This window comes from Bombina bombina, chromosome 4 (genome assembly GCF_027579735.1).
Source record: "Bombina bombina isolate aBomBom1 chromosome 4, aBomBom1.pri, whole genome shotgun sequence".
Lineage (NCBI taxonomy): Eukaryota > Metazoa > Chordata > Amphibia > Anura > Bombinatoridae > Bombina > Bombina bombina.
In genome coordinates, this window is record NC_069502.1 from 1,164,394,384 (window position 1) to 1,164,414,218 (window position 19,835).

Here is a 19,835-nt window from a genome sequence, read left to right on the forward strand (position 1 = left end):
TACCAGGAGGGGCAAAGTTTCCCAAACCTCAAAATTCCTATAAATACACCCCTCACCACACCCACAAATCAGTTTTACAAACTTTGCCTCCTATGGAGGTGGTGAAGTAAGTTTGTGCTAGATTCTACGTTGATATGCGCTCCGCAGCAGGTTGGAGCCCGGTTTTCCTCTCAGCGTGCAGTGAATGTCAGAGGGATGTGAGGAGAGTATTGCCTATTTGAATGCAGTGATCTCCTTCTACGCGGTCTATTTCATAGGTTCTCTGTTATCGGTCGTAGAGATTCATCTCTTACCTCCCTTTTTAGATCGACAATATACTCTTATATATAACATTTCCTCTACTGATTCTCGTTTCAGTACTGGTTTGGCTTTCTACTACGTGTAGATGAGTGTCCTGGGGTAAGTAAGTCTTATTTTCTGTGACACTCTAAGCTATGGTTGGGCACTTTTATATAAAGTTCTAAATATATGTATTCAAACATTTATTTGCCTTGACTCAGGATGTTCAACGTTCCTTATTTCAGACAGTCAGTTTCATATTTGGGATAATGCATATGAATAAATCATTTTTTCTTACCTTAAAATTTTGTCTTTTTCCCTGTGGGCTGTTAGGCTCGCGGGGGCTGAAAATGCTTCATTTTATTGCGTCATTCTTGGCGCGGACTTTTTTGGCGCAAACATTTTTTCTGTTTCCGGCGTCATACGTGTCGCCGGAAGTTGCGTCATTTTTGACGTTTTTTTGCGCCAAAGGTGTCGGCGTTCCGGATGTGGCGTCATTAAAAAAATATGGGCGTCACTATTGTCTCCACATTATTTAAGTCTCATTATTTTGTGCTTCTGGTTCTATGGCATTTTTTTCCCATTCCTGAAACTGTCATTTAAGGAATTTGATCAATTTTGCTTTATATGTTTGTTTTTTCTATTACATATTGCAAGATGTCCCACGTTGAAGCTGAGTCAGAAGATACTTCTGGAAAATCCCTGCCTGGTGCTGGAGCTACCAAAGCTAAGTGTATCTGCTGTAAACTTTTGGTATCTGTTCCTCCAGCTGTTGTTTGTACTGTTTGTCATGACAAACTTGCTAATGCAGATAATATTTCCTTTAGTACTGTTACATTACCTGTTGCTGTTCCGTCAACATCTAATACTCAGAGTGTTCCTGATAACATAAGAGATTTTGTTTCTAAATCCATTAAGAAGGCTATGTCTGTTATTCCTCCTTCTAGTTAACTTAAAAAGTCTTTTAAAACTTCTCATTTTTCAGATGAATTTTTAAATGAACATCATCATTCTGATACTGATATTGGTTCTTCTGATTCAGAGGATTCTGTTTCAGAGGTTGATGCTGATAAATCTTCATATTTATTTAAAATGGAATTTATTCGTTCTTTACTTAAAGAAGTCCTAATTGCATTAGAAATTGAGGATTCTAGTCCTCTTGATACTAAATCTAAACGTTTAGATAAGGTTTTTCAATCTCCTGTAGTTATTCCAGAAGTTTTTCCTGTCCCTGGTGCTATTTCTGAAGTAATTTCCAGGGAATGGAATAATTTGGGTAATTCTTTTACTCCTTCTAAACGTTTTAAGCAATTGTATCCTGTGCCATCTGACAGATTAGAATTTTGGGACAAAATCCCTAAGGTTGATGGGGCTGTCTCTACTCTTACTAAGCGTACTACTATTCCTACGGCAGATGGTACTTCCTTTAAGGATCCTTTAGATAGGAAAATTGAATCCTTTCTAAGAAAAGCTTACTTGTGTTCAGGTAATCTTCTTAGACCTGCTATATCTTTAGCGGATGTTGCTGCAGCTTCAACCTTTTGGTTAGAAGCTTTAGCGCAACAAGTAACAGATCATAATTCTCATAGCATTATTATTCTTCTACAACATGCTAATAATTTTATTTGTGATGCCATCTTTGATATCATTAGAATTGATGTCAGGTATGTCTCTAGCTATTTTAGCTAGAAGAGCTTTATGGCTTAAAACTTGGAATGCTGATATGTCTTCTAAGTCTACTCTGCTTTCCCTTTCTTTCCAGGGTAATAAATTATTTGGTTCTCAGTTGGATTCTATTATCTCAACTGTTACTGGAGGGAAAGGAACTTTTTTACCACAGGATAAAAAATCTAAAGGTAAATTTAGGTCTAATAATCGTTTTTATTCCTTTCGTCACAACAAGGAACAAAAGCCTGATCCTTCATCCTCAGGAGCGGTATCAGTTTGGAAACCATCTCCAGTCTGGAATAAATCCATGCCTTTCAGAAAACCAAAGCCAGCTCCCAAGTCCACATGAAGGTGCGGCCCTCATTCCAGCTCAGCTGGTAGGGGGCAGATTACGTTTTTTCAAAGAAATTTGGTTCAATTCCGTTCACAATCTCTGGATTCAGAACATTGTTTCAAAAGGGTACAGAATTGGCTTCAAGATAAGGCCTCCTGCAAAGAGATTTTTTCTTTCCCGTGTCCCAGTAAACCCATCGAAGGCTCAAGCATTTCTGAAATGTGTTTCAGATCTAGAGTTGGCTGGAGTAATTATACCAGTTCCAGTTCTGGAACAGGGGCTGGGGTTTTATTCAAATCTCTTCATTGTACCAAAGAAGGAGAATTCCTTCAGACCAGTTCTGGATCTAAAAATATTGAATCGTTATGTAAGGATACCAACATTCAAAATGGTAATTGTAAGGACTATCCTGCCTTTTGTTCAGCAAGAGTATTATATGTCCACAATAGATTTACAGGATGCATATCTGCATATTCCGATTCATCCAGATCACTATCAGTTTCTGAGATTCTCTTTCCTAGACAAGCATTACCAGTTTGTGGCTCTACCGTTTGGCCTAGCTACAGCCCCAAGAATTTTTACAAAGGTTCTCGGTGCCCTTCTGTCTGTAATCAGAGAACAGGGTATTGTGGTATTTCCTTATTTGGACGATATCTTGGTACTTGCTCAGTCTTCACATTTAGCAGAATCTCATACAAATCGACTTGTGGTGTTTCTTCAAGATCATGGTTGGAGGATCAATTTACCAAAAAGTTCATTGATTCCTCAGACAAGGGTAACCTTTTTAGGTTTTCAGATAGATTCAGTGTCCATGACTCTGTCTTTGACAGACAAGAGACGTCTAAAGTTGATATCCGCTTGTCGAAACCTTCATTCACAATCATTCCCTTCGGTAGCTTTATGCATGGAAATTCTAGGTCTTATGACTGCAGCATCGGACGCGATCCCCTTTGCTCGTTTTCACATGCGACCTCTTCAGCTCTGTATGCTGAACCAGTGGTGCAGGGATTACACAAAGATATCTCAATTAATATCTTTAAAACCGATTGTACGACACTCTCTGATGTGGTGGACAGATCACCATCGTTTAGTTCAGGGGGCTTCTTTTGTTCTTCCGACCTGGACTGTAATTTCAACAGATGCAAGTCTGACAGGTTGGGGAGCTGTTTGGGGGTCTCTGACAGCACAAGGGGTTTGGGAATCTCAGGAGGTGAGATTACCGATCAATATTTTGGAACTCCGTGCAATTTTCAGAGCTCTTCAGTCTTGGCCTCTTCTAAAGAGAGAATCGTTCATTTGTTTTCAGACAGACAATGTCACAACTGTGGCATACATCAATCATCAAGGAGGGACCCACAGTCCTCTGGCTATGAAGGAAGTATCTCGAATTCTGGTATGGGCGGAATCCAGCTCCTGTCTAGTTTCTGCGGTTCATATCCCAGGTATAGACAATTGGGAAGCGGATTATCTCAGCCGCCAAACGTTACATCCGGGCGAATGGTCTCTTCACCCAGAGGTATTTCTTCAGATTGTTCAAATGTGGGGACTTCCAGAAATAGATTTGATGGCCTCTCATCTAAACAAGAAACTTCCCAGGTATCTGTCCAGATCCAGGGATCCTCAAGCGGAAGCAGTGGATGCATTGTCACTTCCTTGGAAGTATCATCCTGCCTATATCTTTCCGCCTCTAGTTCTTCTTCCAAGAGTAATCTCCAAGATTCTGAAGGAATGCTCGTTTGTTCTGCTGGTAGCTCCAGCATGGCCTCACAGGTTTTGGTATGCGGATCTTGTCCGGATGGCCTCTTGCCAACCGTGGACTCCTCCGTTAAGACCAGACCTTTTGTCGCAAGGTCCTTTTTTCCATCAGGATCTCAAATCCTTAAATTTAAAGGTATGGAGATTGAACGCTTGATTCTTAGTCAAAGAGGTTTCTCTGACTCTGTGATTAATACTATGTTACAGGCTCGTAAATCTGTATCTAGGGAGATATATTATAGAGTCTGGAAGACTTGTATTTCTTGGTGTCTTTCTCATCATTTTTCCTGGCATTCTTTTAGAATTTCCGAGAATTTTACAATTTCTTCAGGATGGTTTGGATAAAGGTTTGTCTGCAAGTTCCTTGAAAGGACAAATCTCTGCTCTTTCTGTTCTTTTTCACAGAAAGATTGCTAATCTTCCTGATATTCATTGTTTTGTACAAGCTTTGGTTCGTATAAAACCTGTCATTAAGTCAATTTCTCCTCCTTGGAGTTTGAATTTGGTTCTGGGGGCTCTTCAAGCTCCTCCGTTTGAACCTATGCATTCGTTGGACATCAAATTACTTTCTTGGAAAGTTTTGTTCCTTTTGGCTATCTCTTCTGCCAGACGAGTTTCTGAATTATCTGCTCTTTCTTGTGAGTCTCCTTTTCTGATTTTTCATCAGGATAAGGCGGTGTAGTGAACTTCTTTTAAATTTTTACCTAAGGTTGTGAATTCTAACAACATTAGTAGAGAAATTGTGGTTCCTTCATTGTGTCCTAATCCTAAGAATTCTAAGGAGAGATCATTGCATTCTTTGGATGTTGTTAGAGCTTTGAAATATTATGTTGAAGCTACTAAGAATTTCCGAAAGACTTCTAGTCTATTTGTTATCTTTTCCGGTTCTAGGAAAGGTCAGAAGGCCTCTGCCATTTCTTTGGCATCTTGGTTGAAATCTTTAATTCATCATGCTTATGTCGAGTCGGGTAAAACTCCGCCTCAAAGGATTACAGCTCATTCTACTAGGTCAGTTTCTACTTCCTGGGCGTTTAGGAATGAAGCTTCGGTTGATCAGATTTGCAAAGCAGCAACTTGGTCTTCTTTGCATACTTTTACTAAATTCTACCATTTTGATGTGTTTTCTTCTTCTGAAGCTGTTTTTGGTAGAAAAGTACTTCAGGCAGCTGTTTCAGTTTGAATCTTCTGCTTATAATTTAAACTTTATTTTGGGTGTGGATTATTTTTCAGCGGAATTGGCTGTCTTTATTTTATCCCTCCCTCTCTAGTGACTCTTGTGTGGAAAGATCCACATCTTGGGTAGTCATTATCCCATACGTCACTAGCTCATGGACTCTTGCTAATTACATGAAAGAAAACATAATTTATTTAAGGACTTACCTGATAAATTCATTTCTTTCATATTAGCAAGAGTCCATGAGGCCCACCCTTTTTTTGTGGTGGTTATGATTTTTTTGTATCAAGCACAATTATTCCAATTCCTTATTTTTTATGCTTTCGCACTTTTTTCTTATCACCCCACTTCTTGGCTATTCGTTAAACTGATTTGTGGGTGTGGTGAGGGGTGTATTTATAGGCATTTTGAGGTTTGGGAAACTTTGCCCCTCCTGGTAGGAATGTATATCCCATACGTCACTAGCTCATGGACTCTTGCTAATATGAAAGAAATGAATTTATCAGGTAAGTTCTTACATAAATTATGTTTTTGTAATTCAGAAAGAGCATGCAATTTTAAGCAACTTTCTAATTTACTCCTATTATCAATTTTTCTTAGTTCTCTTGCTATCATTATTTGATAAAGAAGGCATCTAAGCTTTTTTTTTTGTTTCAGTACTCTGGACAGCACTTTTTTATTGGTGGATGAATTTATCCACCAATCAGCAAGGACAACCCAGGTTTTTCACCAAAAATGGGCGGGCCTCTAAACTTACATTCTTGCATTTCATATAAAGATACCAAAAGAATGAAGAAAATTTGATAATAGGAGTGAATTCGAAATTTGCTTAAAATTTCATGCTCAATCTGAATCACAAAAGAAAATTTTTGGGTACAGTGTCTCTTTAATATTAGTAGAAGGTTCAGATCTTACCCCTTCACCGTGATCAGTCCGTGTATAATTAGGTATACGGTCACTCACTTTATCTGCGGCTTCCTCCGCTATTTGTGGGGAAACTGTCGTCCTCTCCGACCCGATCTCCTTATTCCACCTCTTCCTCTTACTGTGTTTCCTCCCACCTCTGTTCCTGGGCCTTCGTTGCTGGAATCTAAAGGGGAGGAGTCATCTGACTCAGATTGTGACGTTACCGCTCGATCTTGATGCCTATTGGTCCTGCGCCCTCCAGCCCTTCTGTTGTTCCCGTAGTTGTTGTTACCGTAGCCATGGTAACCGCTCCGCCACTTGTACACTTTCCCGGTAAGGTATTAAGCTTCATCTCTTTGAAATTTCTGCCTGTTCCTCTCTCTAATTATTTTCTGGAGCTCCGCTGTTTTACTCTCCACTGTTTCGTTGGTGTCCCAATCCTCTAAGGTTTTCGACAACTCCTCTTTTCTCTGCTTTATTTTCTCTTTTTGTACCGCTATTTCTTCTATTAGCGATTCAACTGTCAGGACCATCAGATCGTAGGAGCACTTGTTTATTATCGATTCAAACTTATCACAATAATCTTTCTTATCCTTAAGCAGTGTTGGGCAAATGCTCATCCTGAGCCCCCTCGGTATCCTTTTTACTCTATAGTACTCTGATAGTGTACTCACATGTAGGCTCCACTTTGCATTTTTATATGACATTTGTTTGAACTCTTTACTTAAGTTCTCTGTGGGTGCTGCATGCAGGAAATCTCTCGGGCCTTTTGATAGAGCTGTAATCCTGACCGCATCAAACTCTGTATAAGCAAACATTTTTGTACCGTCTGTAACCTTAGTTTCCATTTGTAGTATACTCCTGTTGCACGTACTGGGCAGAAACCAGATAAAGAGAGGCGTTCTTACATTGTGTAAGAGACCTTTCTTCCCTGGGAGTGATTACTCCCGTTCCTGTACAGGAACACGGGCAGGGTTTTTATTCAAATCTGTTTGTAGTTCCCAAGAAGGAGGGAACTTTCAGACCTATTTTAGACCTCAAGAGTCGGAACAAGTTTCTCAGAGTTCCATCTTTCAAGATGGAAACCATTCGTACCATTCTTTCATTGATTCAGGAGGGTCAATTTATAACAGTGGATTTAAAGAATGCATATATGCATGTCCCTATCCACAGAGATCATCACAAGTTCCTAAGGTTTGCCTTTCTGGACAGACATTTTCAGTTCGTGGCTCTTCCCTTCGGACTGGCCACGGCACCCAGAATTTTCACAAAGGTTCTGGGGTCTCTACTGGTGGTTTTAAGACTGCGGGGCATTACGGTGGCGCCTTATCTGGACAATATTCTAATCCAGGCGCAATCTTGTCAACAACCAAGGTTCCATACCGACATTGTACTATCCTTCCTGAGAACACACGGGTGGAAGGTGAAGCTGGAGAAAAGTTCCTTAATCCTAAAAGCAAGGGTGACTTTCTTGGGAACTGTAATCGACTCTATGAGGAGTTTTCTGACAGAGGTCAGGAAATCAATGATTCTAGATGCCTGTCGTGCCCTTCAGTCCAATCCTTGGCCGTCAGTGGCCCAGTGCATGGAAGTAATCGGACTGATGGTGGTGGCAATGGACATCATTCCGTTTGCTCGGTTTCACCTCAGACCTCTGCAGTTAAACATGTTCAGGCTGTGGAATGGATTTTATGCAGACTTCTTGAATAACCCTGGAGCAGGAGACAAGGGATTTACTTCATTGGTGGTTGTCTCTGGATCATTTATAAGTGACAAAACAATATAGAGTGTAGGAGCGCTATAAGCTAAATAGTCTGGAGACCTCTTTACAATTTAACAAAAGTACATTTATTTAAAACATAATAAAAATATAGTATTCCAGAAATATAGATATGGGACGTCTCCCTGAATTTAAAATAAGCAATATTTGGTTATATAAAATACTTCTATAATGAGCTTTTTATGATCTTTCTAAGTGATTCCAGTACCTTAGAATAAAGCGTAATTGCACAAAAACGTCAGATTATCTAGAACAAATTGAGATACTTGAGAAAAAATTTACTGACAGAGGATACAATATAGAGACAATAAGAAAGGCAAAAGAACAGGTAGATCAAAAAGAGAGAAAAAATCTACTTACATATAAAAACACAAACTCTGACAGATTGGAGAACAAAGAAGATAAGGAAAATAAACTCAATGTTGCATTAATAACTGATTACAATTGTGATCATTACACTTTACAAAAAATATTGAAAAAACACTGGCATTTAGTCCAAACAGATCCCCTTATAGGCGAAAAAATGACAGATAACCCAAAAATAATTTTCAAAAAAGCAAAAAATTTCAAAAAAATACTAGCTCCCAGTGAGTTTAGACATATTAAAACGAATCCCATACTAGAAAAAGATTTACTAGGCAACAAACTAGCTGGTTTCTACCCCTGTTTTGGCTGTAGGTCTTGCAAATTCAGTAGCAAGCGTAAGAATATCAAATCCAATAAAAATGGTTTAATTCATCACATAAAAGAAACCATAAGATGTCAGGATAAGGGTGTCATTTACATTATACAATGCACATGTAATCTACAATATATAGGGGAGACCACCAGGACCCTAAGGGAACGCATACGCGAGCATTTATCATGCATAGACAGAGGAAACCTAGAAACACATCTATACACCCATTTTAGGGAAGTCCACAATAATAATCTGAAAAACTTCGCTTTTTGGGGCATAAAAAAGCTCAAACCTGAATGGAGAGGGGGTAATTTTGAAGAAAAATTGCTAAGAACAGAAGCAGAGCTAATTTACAACATGCAAACCCTCTACCCTGCGGGTTTAAACTCAGAATTAGATCTGTCCCTGTTTCTTTTGTCATAGATCAAAATTCAATAGTAGAATATATGAAAAGATAGTATATTATAGATTAAATATTTCCCTCCAAGATCTTGAAATATTTTATACTCTATGAACAAGAAGTTATCTATATTATAGATTAAATATTTCCCTCCAAGATCTTGAAATATTCTATACTCTATGAACAAGAAGTTATCTATGAAGGGACAAACAAATAAACAAGAAAATAAAAACACATTATGAAGAGTGGAGAAGCACAGAAAATAATATACTACTATAGAAATAAATATGCAATATTAAGAAATACTGTGTAACACATGTTAATAATAAAACAAAAAGAAGAAAATGGTTCTGTTTTTAAAAAATTCTTACATGGTAAAAATCATGCTAAGAATAATAAAGTAGAAGTGTAATATCCCTTAAATATAGATCGTTGATTTTTCAGACATATACAAAAAAGTTCAGCACAATAGAAAATAATATAGGTATTTATAATCATGGAACGAATATAATAGAAACAAATACAGGCATTTATAATCATGATATAAAGTAAAGGTATGATAATTCCACCGTATGCTATGAAATCCAAATGTAGATATTGTTGAAAGAGCCGAAAATATCAAATACAGAAAGATTCTATAACATGACAAAGAAAGAAGCAAAAACAAAAATATTCCGCCTTTAAAAAAAGCCGCAAACATGGGATATCTAAAGCTCATACAAAATAACAAAGAAAGAAGCAAAAAGATTCACCTTATAGAAATCTGAGAAATCCACCTTTAAAATAATAAAAAAAGACACCTATCAGAACAGAACACCTATCAACCAATCAAAATGTAAGGAGGGCTTTTTAAAATGCCGGTGTAACAACCAACATCATCCGTCTTGATAAAGCCTACTGGCGAAACGCGTAGACGTTTTTTTCTACAATAGAAAGCACTGGACATCTACTTAAACTACCCCACTTTGAAAGAAGTAGAGGGAAAGAGAGTTTAACACAAACGGCCGTTTGTAATCCAAGTTCGAGTTCTCACATACACGCTGGAGGCGTGCACCGCGAATACCTGTCTCAGGAGGCTGCCCGGAAAACACAGAACCCAGACTGTAGGGGTAAAAGTTGCTTCTAGCCGGCAGAATAAGAGACCCATACACGCAGGAGCGTGGTCTAGGTTTCGATAGCAGCGATACTTGCTCCATTCAAGGAGGAAAGGCAGAAAACACATACCGGTAAGAAATACATTGAATTCATCAGACACAGATGTGTCAGAAGACCCGGTAAGCCCGTCCTTATACATTTATTGAACTATTCCTATTACAGCCAAGTCTACCAATAAGAGAAAATACCAAGAGACATTACAAAAACAAGTGAATTACATTATTACAACTTATTTATGAAGATAGACATTGTTACTTTTTGATCGAAAATAGTAACATCGAGAGAAAATAAAGCCACTAAAACTGCGGCATTAAACTATTAAGGTGGAATAAAGAAAAATAAATTTTGAAAGGTGGAATCACTTAGATCATAAAAAGCTCATTATAGAAGTATTTTATATAACCAAATATTGCTTATTTTAAATTCAGGGAGACGTCCCATATCTATATTTCTGGAATACTATATTTTTATTATGTTTTTATGTTTTAAATAAATGTACTTTTGTTAAATTGTAAAGAGGTCTCCAGACTATCTTATTTAGCTTATAGCGCTCCTACACTCTATATTGTTTTGTCACTTTGAAATTTTACTCGGTAATCATAGGGAAGATTACCTGTGAAGGAGCTTTAAGATTAGATTCCAGGCGCAGTTTCTTGTATATCTATTTTTATCTGGATCATTTATCCCAGGGAACATGCTTTGGCAGACCAGCCTGGGTGATTGTGACAACAGATGCCAGCCTTCTAGGGTGGGGAGCTGTCTGGGGTCCTCTAAAGGCTCAGGGAGTGTGGACTCCGGCAGAGCCTGTTCTTCCTATAAACATCCTGGAACTGAGAGCGATCTTCAATGCTCTTCTGGCCTGGCCTCAGTTGGCCTCGGCCCAGTTCATCAGATTCCAGACGGACAACATAACGACAGTGGCTTACATCAATCATCAGGGAGGAGAGTTCCTTAGCGATGACGGAGATAGCCAAGATAATACGGTGGGCAGAGGCCCATTCTTGCCATCTGTTAGCGATCCACATCCCAGGGGTGGACAACTGGGAGGCGGACTTTCTGTGCAGGCAGACCTTTCATCCGGGAGAGTGGGAACTCCATCCGGAAGTATTCTCCAGCCTGATTCGCAAATGGGGTCGGCCGGAGTTGGATCTCATGGCATCTCGTCAGAATGCCAAGTTTCCAAGATCCAGGGATCCCCAGGCGGAACTGATAGATGCTCTGGCAGTTCCTTGGTCCTTCAGCCTAGCATATCTTTTTTCCCCCGTTTGCTCTTCTTCCTCGGGTCATTGCTCGAATAAAACAGGAGAAGGCATCAGTGATCCTCATTGCTCCTGCTTGGCCTCGCAGGATTTAGTATGCCGATCTGGTGGAAATGTCATCCCTGCCACCTTGGAGACTACCATTGAGGAAGGATCTTCTCATTCAGGGATCCTTCCTTCATCCAAATCTAATTTCCCTGAAGCTGACTGCTTGGAGATTGAACGCTTAATTCTATCCAAGTGGGGTTTTTCTGACTCGGTCATAGAGACCTTGATTCAGGCACGTAAGCCTGTAACTAGAAAGATTTATTATAAGATATGGCATAAATCTCTTTATTGGTGTGAATCCAAGGGCTACTCATGGGGTAGAGTTAGGATTCCCAGAATTTTGTCTTTTCTCCAAGAAGGATTGGAGAAGGGTTTATCTGCAAGTTCACTAAAGGGTCAGATCTCTGCCTTATCTATTTTGTTACACAAACGTCTGGCTGATGTCCCAGATGTTCAATCTTTTTGTCAGGCCTTGGTTAGGATCAGGCCTGTGTTCGAAACAGTTTCTCCTCCATGGAGTTTGAATTTAGTTCTTCAAAGGGCTCTGTTTGAGCTTATGCATTCCTTAGATATTAATTTGTTACCTTGGAAGGTTTTATTTCTTATTTCTTCAGCTCGAAGAGTGTCTGAACTTTCGGCGTTGCAATACAATTCGCCTTACCTTATTTTCCATTCGAATAAGGTAGTTTTACATATTAAATTAGGGTTCCTTCCTAAGGTTGTTTTAGACAGGAACATTAATCAGGAGATTGTTGTTCCTTCCTTGTGTCCTAATCCTCCTCCTCAGAAGGAAAGGCTTCTGCATAATTTGGACGTAATCCGTGCTTTGAAATTTTACTTACAAGCAAATAAGGACTTTCGTCAGTCTTCTTCTGTTTGTAATTTTCTCTGGAAAACGTAAGGGTCAGAAAGCTACGACTACCTCTTTCTTTTTGGTTGAGTATCATCCGCTTTGCATATGAGACTGCTGGACAGCAGCCTCCTGAAAGAATTACGGCTCATTCCACTAGGGCGGTTGCTTCCTCATGGGCATTCAAAAATGAAGCTTCTGTGGAACAGATTTGCAAGGTGCAACTTGGTCCTCTCTTCATACTTTTTTTTTTTTTTTAAATTTACAAATGTGATACTTTTGCCTCGGCTGAGGCTGTTTTTGGGAGAAAGGTTCTTCAAGCAGTGGTGCCTTCTGTTTAAGTTTCCTGTCTTGTCCCTCCCTTATCATCCGTGTACTCTAGCTTTGGTATTGTATCCCAGAAGTAAGGATGAAATCCGTGGACTCATCATGTCTTTAAAAAGAAACAAATTTATCAGGTAAGCATAAATTTTCTTTTCTTTTTAGACACGATGAGTCCACAGCCCGCCCTTTTCTCTGAGACAGGTTATTAATTTTTGTAAACTTCAGACACCTCTGCACCTTAGCTTTTACTTTCTCTTCCTAACTTCGGTCGAATGAATGGAGTGGGAGGGAAGGGAGGAGCCATATATAACAGCTCTGCTGTGGTGCTCTTTGCCTCCTCCTGCTGACCAAGAGGTGTAATCCCACAAGTAAGGATGAAATCCGTGGACTCATCGTGTCTAAAAAGAAACAAATTTATCAGGTAAGCATAAATTTTATTTTTCTTCAATCTTTTGATATCTTTTGTTGATAATCAGGAATGTATACTTGGGAGCCTGCCCATTTCTGGAACACTAAGCAAATTTGATAATAAAAGTAAATGGGTTATACTCTGTCAGAATCAAAAGGAAAAAATAGGTTTCGTTTCCCTTTTAAAGGAAGAGACATACGAAGGGTTTCTTGAGCTTTAATGTTCTTGCACCCAATAACAACAGTATATATTTTTTTAGGTATCCTGGAAATATGTGCACTCTATGGGCAGTGACATAAACATATAGGTCTTGCAACTTTATTTGTATGTATTATCATTCTTGTCCTTGTTGGATTCTGTATGTCTTGTAAGCCATCTTGTGCGTTTTTTATTCCACAGTTAATCAGAGCAGCTGCTGATAAAGATCGGGAAAAGCTTCTGCAATTGTCTGTGGAGATGAAATTCCTCACTGGCTATGAATCAAAGGTACATTTGCTTATGTTTTGCACTATTAGTTGTAGGGTTATACTGGGTTTACACTTATTTAGGATGATTATATCACTTCTAAAAGGTTCCCAGAAGATCATTATATATGTAACGATAACTTATCTTCAATATCAGTGTCAGACCTGGAGAAGCGTTGGTACATTTTCACGCAGTTATACAAAACATTTCCCATTGGATAATTTTATTTACTTTTGTGTCATTTTTACACTAAAACTTCAGTATTTTTTTAAAAAATTTTATCCGAAAGTATTTGTTTACACACTTTTGACTTGGTACCCAGCATTAGAGATATTTTAAAAACTGCATTTAACGCACAACTCATTTTATAGGGATTGATATGGCAAAGATTCCTGTTGTGCCATTATATTTTAAAGCGACATTCAGGTCTAAATAGGAATCAACATAGATGCATTTCAGTTTTAAATAGAAGCATTTTCCTAATATACAGTACGTGTTAGTAAAAATGCTTCTAATAAAAGCTATAGCTGTTTCAAATGCATATTTACATATGCACCGTGCACCAGCATTTTAAACACAGCACTTGCTCAGACAGCCTAAGGGGCTTGTACCATCTTGTAATGACTCAATTTGTTGATTGCTTACATGATACAAACCTCACAGCCGCTCTAAACAGCTGCAGTATTTAAAATGCTGGTGCACTGAGAATATCTAGTTATGCTTCACATGCACATGCAGAGAAAAGTGTCAACACTAAAACATTGATAAGTTTTACTAGAAGCGTTTTTGCCAATATATGTATATTGCAAATATGTTTCTATTTGAAGATGTAATTCAACTATGTGCATTTAAATTTTGACCGGAATGTCCCTTTAAGCACGCTGATCATATAAACAAAGTTGTAAAACCACTTTTGGAATTTAATTTTCTATATGCATGTTTGGTCTCTCACTATTTACCATTAGAGCGTGTTGGAGTTGCTCATCAGCCGTTGAGTTATCTTACAGATCAATTGTGAATTACTAAATCAATTCAAATGTGTGTTTTTTATATTGTGTGTGTGTTTTTTATATTGTGTGTGTGTTTTTTATATTGTGTGTGTGTTTTTTATATTGTGTGTGTGTGTTTTTCTTTTTATATATTATGCGTGTGTTTTTTTTATTTATTTCCTATGGCATAGAGAGACCACAAATTCATTCCAAGTACTAGTGGGATATTCAACTCCTGGCCAGCAGGAGGAGGCAAAGGACAAAGTGTCACTTCCCTTACCCATAATCCAGAGTCATTCTCTTTGCCTCTATCACAGGAGGATGTTTGAAGATGGTGTCTGAAGATATTTAATCCTTTAATAGGTAATTTTCCCTGCAAGCAAGGATTGGGGGCTGTGCTGTGTCCATGTCAATCTCTTTAGTTAAAGTAATGGTGGATTTTAGCAGAAGGCAGCAAGGTGGTCCTTGCTTAACTTCTAACATTATTGCTACCCCTTTTATAGAAAACAAGGGTTGGTTACTCAGATTTACTCATATCTATCAGGGACTTGTAGAGAAAGAAAACAGTCACGCCTAAGAAGTTTTCCTGCCCTGCAGCCGGAGCCACAGGTGTTTTTCCTTCTAGGGGAAGGACAGCACCTTTTAGAGGTTAATGCCTCTGACAGGTTACCATACACCTGGTGGTTCCTTGGGAAGGTCAAATGTTCCCTGGTGGGTCTGATTGACTTATATATCTCTTCATATAGGGATTCATAAAGGGCAGTACAGGTGAAAAACTTATGTGCAGGCACTGTGGGACATAAGGGGTTAATAAGCCATCTTGTGCGTTTTTTATTTTTAAGAGACAACGATACTAGGCTGGTTGTGTGGAAGTTTATTTCATTTAAGGACAACCGACGAGTGGTATTTGTCCTTTTTTGCAATGTATGGGACATTCGTTAGAGGTTTTGGGCTAACGTTTATTCAGTTATGAGTTGCACTCATTACACGCTTTTGTTTTGTGGCGCAGTTTAATCTTGCGCTCACATGACCTCAGCTCTTCCGCTTCAGCCTTGCTCAGTACGGCGCAGAGAGTGGAGTGTAGGGAGCTTACTTCTTCCATATCGGCTGGCTAGTTGAGTATAGTCTGTGTAGGAGTTAGATCGTCACTGCTCTACACCGTGTTTTGGTTTTTTTTTTGCTAGTGGGATCTGTCTCCTTGTCACAGTAGTGGTGAGTCATCTCGACTCTGAGGGTATTGATGTACAGCGGTTGCAAATAAAGTTCTTCCTTAATTATGCTCTTTATTTTGTCTCAGTTTACATTAATTATAATAAAACAGACATTACAGTGGGATTGTTTTTCCTTTACTATAGACTCTGATCCTGCTTTATCTGCCAAATTTTGACAATTGTTTATTTTGCATGGAGGTCCATATTCTTCCTCTGCTATTTTGTATCACATGTTTAAATTAATCCTTGTTGTTAAGGGATAAGAATTCCCTTTCTGAGCCTGTTGTCTCTCAGGAGGATAATGTTGTCCGTGCCATGCCTCAACTCTCTCTCCTCAAATGTCCCAAGTGTTTTCCGCTTCACATGCAGTGCCCTGCGGTTCCTCATCAAATTCCTGGAGGTATTTTTTTACTAGGAGATTTTGCTACACAAATAACTTCTACAGTTTCTGCAGTCCTCTCAGCCTTTCTGGTTACTGGTAAGCGGAGAGAAAGTCTAGGAAAGTTTCCCAGTCTAAAAGTTCTGATTCTGCTAAGTCAGCACTAGTCACTCTTGCTCAGTTATCTGAGGCAGATCATTCCTCAGCAGATTCTGAGGGAGAAATTTCTGACTGAGTCTGTAAACGAAGAAACTAGTCAGTGTGGCAGATTTGAAAAAGTAATTAGATTTAAACTGGAGCACCTCCGATTACTTTTGTAGGAGGTCTTTACTATTTTGGAAGACTGATTCTACTGCTGCTGAGATTCCTAAGAAATCTAATAAGCTTAACAGTGTTTGATGTTATTCCTTTATCTGTTGAGGTTTTTCCAGTTCCAGACCGGATGAAGGAAATTATTGCTCAGGAATGTGAAGATCCAGGAATTCCTTTTTCCCTGTCGCATGTTTCTTTCATGTAATTAGCAAGAGTCCATGAGCTAGTGACGTATGGGATATACATTCCTACCAGGAGGGGCAAAGTTTCCCAAACCTCAAAATGCCTATAAATACACCCCTCACCACACCCACAAATCAGTTTTACAAACTTTGCCTCCTATGGAGGTGGTGAAGTAAGTTTGTGCTAGATTCTACGTTGATATGCGCTCCGCAACAGGTTGGAGCCCGGTTTTCCTCTCAGCGTGCAGTGAATGTCAGAGGGATGTGAGGAGAGTAATTGCCTATTTGAATGCAATGATCTCCTTCTACGGGGTCTATTTCATAGGTTCTCTGTTATCGGTCGTAGAGATTCATCTCTTACCTCCCTTTTCAGATCGACGATATACTCTTATATATATATATATACCATTACCTCTGCTGATTTTCGTTTCAGTACTGGTTTGGCTTTCTACAACATGTAGACGAGTGTCCTGGGGTAAGTAAGTCTTATTTTCTGTGACACTCTAAGCTATGGTTGGGCACTTTTATATAAAGTTCTAAATATATGTATTCAAACATTTATTTGCCTTGACTCAGGATGTTCAACATTCCTTATTTTCAGACAGTCAGTTTCATATTTGGGATAATGCATTTGAATCAATCATTTTTTTCTTACCTTAAAAAATTTGACTTTTTCCCTGTGGGCTGTTAGGCTCGCGGGGGCTGAAAATGCTTCATTTTATTGCGTCATTCTTGGCGCAGACTTTTTTGGCGCAAAAAATCTTTTCTGTTTCCGGCGTCATACGTGTCGCCGGAAGTTGCGTCATTTTTTGACGTTCTTTTGCGCCAAAAATGTCGGCGTTCCGGATGTGGCGTCATTTTTGGCGCCAAAAGCATTTAGGCGCCAAATAATGTGGGCGTCTTATTTGGCGCTAAAAAAATATGGGCGTCGCTTTTGTCTCCACATTATTTAAGTCTCATTTTTCATTGCTTCTGGTTGCTAGAAGCTTGTTCTTTGGCATTTTTTCCCATTCCTGAAACTGTCATTTAAGGAATTTGATCAATTTTGCTTTATATGTTGTTTTTTCTCTTACATATTACAAGATGTCTCATGTTGCATCTGAGTCAGAAGATACTTCAGGAAAATTGCTGCCTGGTGCTGGAACTACCAAAGCTAAGTGTATCTGCTGTAAACTTTTGGTAGCTGTTCCTCCAGCTGTTGTTTGTATTAAATGTCATGACAAACTTGTTAATGCAGAAAATATTTCCTTTAGTAAAATACCATTACCTCTTGCAGTTCCATCAACATCTAATGTTCAGAGTGTTCCTGATAACATAAGAGATTTTGTTTCTGAATCTATTAAGAAGGCTATGTCTGTTATTCCTCCTTCTAGTAAACATAAAAAGTCTTTTAAAACTTCTCTTTATCCAGATGAATTTTTAAATGAACATAATCATTCTGATTCTAATGATTCTTCTGGTTCAGAGGATTCTGTTTCAGAGGTTGATGCTGATAAATCTTCATATTTATTTAAAATGGAATTTATTCGTTCTTTACTTAAAGAAGTCCTAATTGCATTAGAAATTGAGGATTCTGGTCCTCTTGATACTAAATCTAAACGTTTAGACTAGGTCTTTAAATCTCCTGTAGTTATTCCAGAAGTTTTTCCTGTTCCTGGTGCTATTTCTGAAGTAATTTCCAGGGAATGGAATAATTTGGGTAATTCATTTACTCCTTCTAAACGTTTTAAGCAATTATATCCTGTGCCGTCTGACAGATTAGAGTTTTGGGACAAAATCCCTAAAGTTGATGGGGCTATCTCTACCCTTGCTAAACGTACTACTATTCCTACGGCAGATGGTACTTCCTTTAAGGATCCTTTAGATAGGAAAATTGAATCCTTTCTAAGAAAAGCTTATTTGTGTTCAGGTAATCTTCTTAGACCTGCTATATCTTTGGCGGATGTTGCTCCAGCTTCAACTTTTTGGTTGGAAACTTTAGCGCAACAAGTAACAGATCATGATTCTCATAACATTATTATTCTTCTTCAACATGCTAATAATTTTATCTGTGATGCCATTTTTGATATTATCAGAGTTGATGTCAGGTTTATGTCTCTAGCTATTTTAGCTAGAAGAGCTTTATGTCTTAAAACTTGGAATGCTGATATGTCTTCTAAATCGACTCTACTTTCCCTTTCTTTCCAGGGTAATAAATTATTTGGTTCTCAGTTGGATTCTATTATCTCAACTGTTACTGGTGGGAAAGGAACTTTTTTTACCACAGGATAAAAAATCTAAGGGTAAAAACAGGGCTAATAATCGTTTTCGTTCCTTTCGTTTCAACAAAGAACAAAAGCCTGATCCTTCATCCTCAGGAGCAGTTTCAGTTTGGAAACCATCTCCAGTCTGGAATAAATCCAAGCCTTCTAGAAAAGCAAAGCCAGCTTCTAAGTCCACATGAAGGTGCGGCCCTCATTCCAGCTCAGCTGGTAGGGGGCAGATTAAGTTTTTTCAAAGAAATTTGGATCAATTCTGTTCACAATCTTTGGATTCAGAACATTATTTCAGAAGGGTACAGAATTGGTTTCAAGATAAGACCTCCTGCAAAGAGATTTTTTCTTTCCCGTGTCCCAGTAAACCCAGCGAAAGCTCAAGCATTTCTGAAATGTGTTTCAGATCTAGAGTTGGCTGGAGTAATTATGCCAGTTCCAGTTCTGGAACAGGGGCTGGGGTTTTATTTGAATCTCTTCATTGTACCAAAGAAGGAGAATTCCTTCAGACCAGTTCTGGATCTAAAAATATTGAATCGTTATGTAAGGATACCAACATTCAAAATGGTAACTGTAAGGACTATCCTGCCTTTTGTTCAGCAAGGGCATTATATGTCTACAATAGATTTACAAGATGCATATCTGCATATTCCGATTCATCCAGCTCACTTTCAGTTTCTGAGATTCTCTTACCTAGACAAGCATTACCAGTTTGTGGCTCTGCCGTTTGGCCTAGCAATAGCTCCAAGAATTTTTACAAAGGTTCTCGGTGCCCTTCTATCTGTAATCAGAGAACAGGGTATTGTGGTATTTCCTTATTTGGACGATATCTTGGTACTTGCTCAGTCTTCACATTTAGCAGAATTTCATACAAATCGACTTTTGTTGTTTCTTCAAAATCATGGTTGGAGGATCAATTCACTAAAAAGTTCATTGATTCCTCAGACAAGGGTAACCTTTTTGGGTTTCCAGATAGATTCAGTGTCCATGACTCTGTCTTTGACAGACAAGAGACGTCTAAAATT

General features: G+C 38.6%; 1 protein-coding gene across 1 annotated transcript in view; it reads left to right on the top strand.

The window, feature by feature from the left end:
- The window catches only part of COQ8A (coenzyme Q8A), a 452,989-nt gene that overhangs the window by 419,205 nt on the left and 13,949 nt on the right, over nucleotides 1–19,835 (top strand). Inside the window, exon 15 of the mRNA XM_053712627.1 lies at nucleotides 13,420–13,506. Coding sequence (XP_053568602.1) covers nucleotides 13,420–13,506 — 87 coding nt within the window. The remainder of the gene's footprint in view (nucleotides 1–13,419; nucleotides 13,507–19,835) is intronic.